The following is a 9,311-nucleotide window of genomic DNA, read 5'->3' as shown; positions in this document are numbered from 1 at the left end:
CTGACTGCTGCAATTATGATGGAATGCAGTCAGTGAAGTTAACCCTCCTGCACTGCACCACTTAGCTGACAACACAATATTCTGTCCGTCTGGTGCATAATTAACTCACACACTCACTAAACCCACATTCATTCACTCATACAACCAAAAAGTGGGAAATCCTCTTAGAAAAAGATCAGGAGCAGAAGTGGAGTACAGGTGCTTTTAAAGCATTTGTATTATGCTGCTTCCTCTCTTGTGTTAAAGAAACAGTAGCATTACCAAACCCCAGGTATTCACACAATGGTGCTGGCTGGTGACTCATTGTTTGTGAGTTCTTGTCACAAGTGCTCGACATATTTGTGTGATGATGTAGCCGGCAAGACAACAATGGGAGCAAATTATTCATTCAGCAGGCGCATTATATCATTCATTGTGAGAAATGGGCTGGAAATTACACTAAATACAGTATCCTATTTATTTTGAAGCTGTATATCCTGATATCAGATAGGATAATGCTCACAAAGTATGTAGATTTCAAAGAAGGCATTGTCATATTTGTTGTATTCTTTATCAGCATTGAAAGACAATATAAGACTTGCAATTCCAAGAAAGAAGTCTGAGTGATAGAAATTTGTTGTATTAGTGTTCTCATACTTCCAAAAAGCTTGAATGATTTGGGGATGAAGTGTGGGGGAGACTGTTTGACAGGAAATGACTCTCCCCTCTGTAATACACAGGCACACACACTCACACAAGGGCACAGAAACACACATCCTGCCGCTGTGTGTGCCTCATGTGAAGATAAGAGGAAAAAATGTATGTTCTCCAATGAGTGAGTATGTGAAGTTCTATGAACTTGGGGGAAAACACACACACACACACACACACACACACACACACACACACACACACACACACACACACACACACAAAGTATAAACATACACTATATCCTTGATTGGGTAATAATGACCAGCCCAGCCTTCCAAATATGGTCACTGTTTTGCTCAAATAGTGTCATGGACAAACAACATGAGATGATGCTGAGAATAATACAATGAATTCAATGAATTGGTGATTATCTATCCATCCATGGTTCTATATATATATATATATATATATATATCATTGGGGTTCAGTAAAGTTTTCATTTCCTATTCACTACCCATAACTGGAACACAGTGAGAAAATAGGGCAAAATATGACCTGGATTTAGTCTCTCAGGCATTAAAATTCTGCGCCCCTCTCTATGATTGATACGCTAGGAGATAAACACGGCTCTGACCTAAACCCAAAGCAGAGATTTGATTGGTGGTGCTTGTAGGGTCGGTACAGATGGTGGGACAAACAACGCCATAAACTCTGCCTGAAAAGACCTGCTCAGGGCAGAGCAAACACATGAAGGCTACGTCACTTTACTTGGCCAATTTTACTTAACTGCCATTTTGTATCTCCGCAGCCTAGTCAGGCGGATGAAGTTGGTCGCTAACGAAGAAGGAAGCGATTATGCTAAAGTTCACTTCATGTTTTAGTCTTCACCTGTACAGAAAGTATGTTAAAGTTTGAATTACTTGGATAGATAGTGCTATTGCCGGTCGGCTGACTCTTCTAAACAGAGTTGAACATCGTGGCAGTCTTCATCTTGTTTACCTTTTTTTGTAGCAGGAAAGCTAACGCTAACGACGTGAGCCGAGTGTCTCTGTAGCCAGCTAGCTTAGCTAGCAAAATCTGTCCTAGCGTTAGCTTTGTGACGGTCACTGTAGTGTGTGGCGAAATGGCGGCCAACACGACCCAAGCAACCCCTACCACTAACTGGTAAGTCACTCTTTGTTGCTACAAAAGACCCACAACACATGGTGAATGACATACATGTAAGTTCATATAATGTAAGACTGTATCGTTGATATATGTTATAGTATCGTTTGCTAGCTACAATCCTGAGTAAATGCTAATTATGTTAACTCAGCTGAGGATGTTGACAAGTGTTAGCACACCTAGCTACATACAGGCCATTGGTTTGGTTATCAGAATGCTAACCTATTAGCTAGCTGCTTACCGTTGGTGTTTCCATCCATTTAAATTGTATGTCGTTTTCGGCGATAGAATATGACTTAGTGCAGGTAACTGTGATGTCAATAATTTAACACTCAATAATCCAGTGTTAGAGATGTTGCAAGTTTGACTGATATCGGGGCAGGCTGCGCATCGACAGACTAATGTCAACACGAATAACGTAAGATGCTGTGCGTTAAATAAGATGATTAACAGTTAAATGCAAGTTATGTCGATGCTGTGATGCTAGTTAGCTTAAAGGTGAACTTAATGTGAACGCTTCAACATTAGTTTGATACATTGGCTGGAGCAATAGAGCAAACGTTAACGTGGCTAACGTTAGACAAACCGGTTTTGGAACAAGCCGCTAACGTTTTATACGTGTATTTACAGTTATCATTGACAAATTATCAAGTTTGTGTTAACCACCCTCATGTCTGTACACTATTGATCAAAGCAAAAACCATAAAAATTCCACCAACACCCTTGACTCATGTTCTTCTTAATGGCAGGTCCTATGGTGCTCCTGGAGACGCCCAGGTTCATGAAAACCCAGAATGGGAGAAGGCAAGACGAGCACTGGCGTCCATTAGTAAGAGTCAGAGCTCTGCAAAGACTACACAAGCCAACCGGACCACAGCAGAGGTGTGTGCCTTTGTTTCTTTATGTGTTTCTATCTTTTTTAGACCTGACACTCAAATCCATTTTGACTGATCTGATCTGAAAGAAAATGTACAAATGTGGACATAGAACATCAAAGGGTAAATTGCAGGGACATAACCACTTATGTTATACAAGACATCATATATTATGCTTCAGGTGAGCAGTGTAGATTCCCAGTACATTTGTATCTTCATACATACACTATCATTAACATTAAATTCATATTGATCATACAGTATACATCTGTAAAATGTTTTTGTCATCTTATTAGTTATTCACTCAAACATCGAAAGTAGTGTATAGCTAAAAACTGGTATGCAAAGATTTGGGTTATTGGCCACAGCTTGGATCTGTGGGCAGATATTACGTTCATTTCCTCCTTGCGGCCTCATTTGGAGTTTTGGTTGATAACTTGAAAGTACAACTTTTCTCATGTCATCTCAACTCAATCTTACACTGATAGATACAGTAGATGACACATCCAGATTAGATGTGTCTCTGCTGCCACTATATTGCAGCAGGTTCTGACCCATTTAGATAGTAGAAATGCCAGATTTTTGTGCTGCTTGTAAAAGTTCCAATGAAAGAAAAGCGAAACCAATCAACAGGGATAACATTTAATCTGGTAATCTGTATCCTAAATACATGTTTGCCATTTGTTACAAACCAATTGGTTGAAAATACAGCGAGTTGTGATTATTTTTAATTGTGGATAGACCTCCTGTCTATGCAGCCAGGGACATGATTTTAAGTGCACAATAGACTACAACTACCAAGTAGAATAATGATGTGCCATTAATTCACTTCACACACAAACCCTCACTTCACACAAACAAGCAGCTGTGGCTATATATTTTCATTTTGAAATGGTGTTTTAGAGCGTAAATGATTTCCATCCACACAAGTACCGTGTCAGACACATGCATGGCCGAGCTGTATCACACAGGTGCTTCTTTGGCAGTTTCATTCATTGCAGTTTTGTTTTCCTAGCACATGCACAATGCATAGCCCTGCTAAAAATGACTAGACCTATGCTACATATTTTTGTATTGTGTGCATATATTATTGCAAATGTTTCCAACAACGTTCAAATTCAGAACTCCATAATTTTTTAAAAGGTAACGATAAGTTTCATTTTGTTGCCTGTCAATGGCATCATATCCCCTTTACCTCCGCTAGTTGCTATAACTTCCAGGGAAACACCAGAAGATATGCCAGAGTGTGAGGAAGGAAATCTGTGAAATAGCTAGGTAGCCACTGCTTTGTGTTGCTTGGTTGTGATGGAGCATGATTATTCATTTTCAGTGGCAATGGTAGTTATTTAATGGTGAAGACAGTAACTGTTATGGTCCCACACTACTTCATAGCACCATCAAACTCTGTCTTTTGGCATTGTTTTGACTGATTTTAATAGTCACAACAGCAGTGGATACCAACTGATTGCTGTGAAATGGCAAATAAGTGTTTGAATGTGGATTTGTAAGTTGGGGAAATCATTTATCAAGGGTTGATTTGTGATTAGTTTAAAAAATATTTGTTTTTGTATCTTCTTCTTCATCATTTCTGTTCCTGCTAGATGATTTCCTCCTCGTTCTGGATTAAAAAACCAAGGCTGTTTGTGCATGGTTCTCATTTCAGGCCGGTCAGTTTCAGCCTGCGGTGACCGACTCTGCTGCCATCCAGCAACAGCAGCAGCAGCAACAGCAGCAGCAGTACTATCCTTGGTACCAGCAAACTCAGCAGCATTATCCTGGATACACATACCCCTACAACTACTACTACCCCATGGGTCCAGTGAGTTGCAAGAATATTTTTTTTATTCGTATAACTCAATGATATTAAATACAAATGCAAGGCATATACTGCATTCAGCACTGTTGGCTGCAAGGCTTGTACATTTGTCCATCTCAAAATAACATCTGATGCTGAGGGATTGGGTGAGGGTTGTACAATGACAATGTGGGTTTCATCTGAATTTCCAGTATGGAGCTGCATACCCACCAAATCAGTATGGTGTACCCCCAGGGCCTTACCCCGGAGCTCCAACCTCTAATGGACAGGTACGTAACAGGAATTATGTTCCTAGTATCAAGTTATTCATAGACCCCTGAATTTCACCGCAGGAATAATTATGGACCTAATTGACCACTTTTCACCACTGAGCCTTTTAGTTTCAGAAAGATAAAACTGAGCACCAACTAATGCCTGAGTCACTGGGTGTGACCAGTGACACATTTTGTAATAGTATGACAGAGCATTTGGTAAAATTAATGTCTGATGTAATGCCTGCTAGGTATTTCTGTAGGTTCTGGCACAGGTTTATTTTTCAAAAAGTTAGTTTTTTGGTTTGCTCTTAAAATAGCTTTTTTCATTTTTTTTCTTCTTTGTCTTATTTTGTGCTCATAGCCTCCTCCAGTGCCTGGAATGGAAGACCAGTCCCCCAGCTACCCATCTCAGCCACAGCCTCCTCCCCCTGCTACTCCCCAGCCACCCCAAAGTCCAACCACCTCAGAGAAACCCCCTCCTCCTCCACCCCCACCCATTCCTCCCCCACCCAATTCCCAATACCCCCCTCCCCCATCCCAAAATGCTTACAGTGCCAGTAACTCCATGCCATACCCACCTGGTGACCCCAACCAAATGCAAGTTTACAGCCATTCCCAGGGAAGGCCTAACTATGGACAAGGCTTCCAGGCCCAGAACACCTATCAGCCCTCTCAGAATACTTCCCAGCAGCAACAGCAGCCAGGCCAGTATGTGCCAGGACTTGGCAGAGGAGATGCCAACAAAAACAAAAACCAAAAACAAGGACAGCAACTGTGGCACCGCATGAAACGTAAGATTTACTGTTTTGTGAGGTAGCTGACATGCACAACATTTTCTCAACTGAATTGATGCAGAGGGTTTGATGTAGGCATCACTGTTTCTCTGATGCTGTTATCCCTATTGCTGTTTCTGTATGTGATGTCAGTTTTGGTTATACAAAGTGCTCCCCTGTTAATTTTTATTTCTAAGCTGTATTCCTTTTGTATTTTTTGTTCTCACAGAGGCACCTGGGACAGCTTCTGTGAAGTTCAATATTCCCAAGAGGCCCTATCAGGTTCAGTGTTCTCCAATTTCCAATCAGACTTTCCCTCCAGGCGAGCAGCCCTCAGGATTGAATCCAACTCCTTCCTCCCCAGCTAGTGCCAGTGCTGCACCTGGTGGTGCTCAGACACGGTGGGAACTGGTCTGTTTCCACTGATTTTCTTTTCCTTTAATCTGTGAATAATATGTTGACATAAAATGCTTTGTGTCCAGGCCTCAGGATTGGCCCCAAGCCATGAAGGAATACGTGCAGCGCTGTTTTACAGCCTGTGAGACAGAGGAGGATAAAGATCGTACAGAGAAAGTGCTGAAGGAAGTTCTGCAGGACCGGTTAAAGGATGGCTCTGCTTACACCATTGATTGGACTCGTGAACCATTGCCTGAGTGAGTTTAGTAGTGGATTGTTGTTTGCCAGGTGTATATTAACTGTTATGTAAGATTTGAAATTTCTTTAGGCTGTTGCACATGAGCTTTGCAGATTAAGCAAACATCAATGACAGTGTTTTGATGTGGTTTCAGTTGAGTGCAGAGGTGAATTCTGGCTTTGTTTTCAGTAAGTTCTACTGTAACAAACTCAGCTGACGCTTTTCTTTGCTCTGAATTGTTGTGCACTCCTGTGAATTGTTGGTAGTGTTGCCTGCAGGTTGGGCACACAGGCATGTTAAGATTTGTTTCTTTTTTTTCCCTTTTTTTCCCCTGCAGACTAAAAGTCAAGCAGTCTCGATGGGAAGCTGTTCCACCACAGAGGACGTCAGATGGCTCAATTAGCCGTGGTGGAAGCACAGCAGCTACAGCATCAAGAGGCAGGGGTGGCGGACACAGACTGGGCCACTATAGGAATATATTTTCTCAAAGGAGCCCATCTTCCAGTTCCTCCCGGTCCTCCTCCCGATCCCCATCCCCCTCCCATGGCCGGCACAGAGACCGCAGCAACCAAAGGCATAGACGCAGGTAAGACACTATTTCCTCCTCATTTTTTGTGGACACCCTGTGTGTTTCCTTTTCAAATGTCTTGTGTCTTTATGCTCCCAGTGATTCTGGCTCTCAGTCAGACAGCAGCATCTCAAGTGACCTCCGACCTCAGCTGTCCCGAAGAAGTCAGAGAGGAGCACGTGGTCGTGGTAATGACAGGGACAGAGGACGTGGAGGTGGAGAGAGGGGACGTGGAAGAGGAGGAAAGGCCAACAGAGGAAGGAGGTAAATGAATTAATATTGGAAAAAGAGCTAGTGCTTTATGGATAGTGTTCTCAGTAGAGTACTAAACCCAGAGGTAGCACATCCAAAGTTTTCAAGTCGAGGAGGACAAAATACTCTATTTAACAAGTTAAATGAGTATACTGTCTTCCTTGACATGATAATATGGGATGTGCTACCTTTCAAATTAGTTTTATCACAAAAATTACATTGATCTACTTCCATTGATCACTGCTCTTGAGGAAGCCTCAAATGGAAGATAAATGTTTGTGTCTTTGACTCGCTGGTGAATAATATCTGACTTCCTCTCCCAGAAACATGGAAGATTCCAACTCAGCTGTTGGGAAGAAGAGGAAAGGCGGCAGTGCTGGTCTGGACTTCCATGACCCCAACAGAGAAGCCAAGAAGCAGAGCCGAGCAGCTCGTTTTCACAAGCAGCTTCGCTCAGAGCCCCTGGTTCTGTCCATCAATGCCCTGGACTTGCCTGATGGAACACAGGAGGGCCTCAGCTGGGAGGACTGCCCCATCGTGGGAACATGCCAGGACATCACAAAGTCCTACCTGAGGCTCACCTGTGCCCCGGACCCCTCCACTGTGCGCCCCGTCCCTGTAAGTTGTGCTCTTTTGTCAGCCTCTTTAATGTATTGTGATAGTAGTTTTGCAGTCATGAGATTTATGTGGGAAATACTGAATAACTATTAAATGTTTTCATAAATGCGCGTTTCAGCATTTTGTGTACTGTGCAAATGAGAATAAGAGACAATGACAGGGATGATGTAATGAAACCTTTGGTTGTATATATGTCTCAGTCTACATCACCGAAGATCAAGATTCAGATTTTGATCTATGTCTGAACTTGTTTTCACTCAGGTCCTGAGAAAATCACTGCAGGCTGTGAAAGCCCACTGGAAAACCCACCAGGACTACGTCTATGCCTGCGAACAGATGAAGTCCATACGGCAGGACCTCACGGTTAGTTAGCCTCATTTAAGTTTCATTTGACCTTCTGTCTTTGTCTTTTTACATTAAGTTCTGTCTGACTTTTTTTTTTTTTTTCTTTAAATGTGTTTATTTTTCCCCGTCATTGTCCAGGTCCAGGGAGTTCGTACTGACTTCACAGTAGAGGTCTACGAGTGTCATGCACGTATTGCTCTGGAAAAAGTGAGTCTGTTTTTGGTTTATGTGTTGCATTACCTAAAAGCAATAACAGTACATTTTTATTCATTTTAACTGAATCTCTATCATTTTCAGGGAGATCATGAAGAGTTCAACCAGTGCCAGACCCAGCTGAAGGCCCTGTATAAGGACAATCCCTCAGAGAACATTGGAGAGTTTACAGCATATAGATTGCTGTATTATATCTTCACTAAAAACTCTGGAGGTATGCTCACATTGTTTTCTTTTGAGTCACTATTCGACATCACTTACATTTTCTCCCCCTTCCTCTATTTCTTTCCACAAATTAACCTTGTCCATTCGTCCTCCCCTCCAGATCTGACCACCGAGTTGGTGTACTTGACGCCGGCGCTGAAGGCAGATGTGTGTGTGGCTCATGCACTTGCTCTCCGTGCTGTGTGGGCATTAGGAAACTATCATCGTTTCTTTAAGCTGTACCAGGAAGCCCCGCGCATGGCTTCGTACCTCATTGACAAGTTTGTAGAGAGGGAAAGAAAGGTTGCACTTAGGGCCATGGTCAAAACGTAAGTCCAGTTCCAGTAAGGTCTATGTTCAAATTTTATTTGCTGAGAGCGCACATGCTGATCTCTATTTTTTCTGTTTCCTCTGTCCGCAGGTTCAGACCTGACTTGCCGGTGCAGTATGTGCAGTCCAATCTGGGCTTCTCTTGTTTAGACTCCTGTATGGCCTTTCTTACTGGTCTAGGTGTTACATTTACACCCTCTGACCCCCAAAAGATAGACTGCAAAACCAGCACAGCCGCTTTGGCTGCCTCCTGAGGAGGTGGAGGGGTGGGGTAGCAACACGAAGGGAGAGGCTAGGGGACCATCATGGGTCCTTACATATACAATGCACTGCACTTCAGACACCTCAGACAGTTCAGATAGAGTAGCTGGCAGACTAACAACTGTATGAGACTCCTATAGAAAGACACATGGCAGAGTACTTGGCTTTAAGTTTCAGAAGGTGGTTGTAATATTCTGGTTTCTCTGATAAGAACTGATTTAATAGCTTAATGCCCAGATATCTCACTACATTTATAATGCCAGAAAAGTGTGTGAACAGTTTAGATTTGGGATTATCTAGTCAATTCAGAACTTAGAGGCCAAGAAGTCGTAGAGCCAGATCAGGGAGGCACTCACCCTCATGGTTCCTGT

At 42.5% G+C, this 9,311-nt stretch overlaps 1 protein-coding gene across 1 annotated transcript; it reads left to right on the top strand.

The window, feature by feature from the left end:
* The first annotated feature begins 1,429 nt into the window (after positions 1 to 1,429).
* On the top strand, positions 1,430 to 9,083 carry leng8 (leukocyte receptor cluster (LRC) member 8). Its single transcript, XM_076736407.1, has 15 exons — positions 1,430 to 1,797; positions 2,547 to 2,679; positions 4,336 to 4,491; positions 4,680 to 4,757; positions 5,104 to 5,533; positions 5,745 to 5,916; positions 5,998 to 6,168; positions 6,487 to 6,735; positions 6,817 to 6,981; positions 7,293 to 7,587; positions 7,849 to 7,950; positions 8,071 to 8,139; positions 8,230 to 8,359; positions 8,471 to 8,678; positions 8,771 to 9,083. The coding sequence occupies exons 1-15, from the start codon at positions 1,757 to 1,759 to the stop codon at positions 8,931 to 8,933; spliced, it is 2,562 nt and encodes an 853-aa protein (XP_076592522.1). The 5' UTR covers positions 1,430 to 1,756; the 3' UTR covers positions 8,934 to 9,083.
* Positions 9,084 to 9,311: the final 228 nt, after the last annotated feature.

The sequence above is a fragment of the Chaetodon auriga genome, chromosome 8 (genome assembly GCF_051107435.1).
Source record: "Chaetodon auriga isolate fChaAug3 chromosome 8, fChaAug3.hap1, whole genome shotgun sequence".
NCBI lineage: Eukaryota > Metazoa > Chordata > Actinopteri > Chaetodontiformes > Chaetodontidae > Chaetodon > Chaetodon auriga.
This window is presented reverse-complemented; position numbering and strand designations above follow the sequence as displayed.

Bases quoted from the DNA above. Each gene is read 5' to 3' on its own strand.
- leng8 (XM_076736407.1), top strand. From the start codon at position 1,757: ATGGCGGCCAACACGACCCAAGCAACCCCTACCACTAACTG. The intron at 5,917-5,997 runs GTGGGAACTGGT...CTTTGTGTCCAG, and splicing joins CCTGGTGGTGCTCAGACACG to GCCTCAGGATTGGCCCCAAG. The intron at 8,679-8,770 runs GTAAGTCCAGTT...CTCTGTCCGCAG, and splicing joins CTTAGGGCCATGGTCAAAAC to GTTCAGACCTGACTTGCCGG.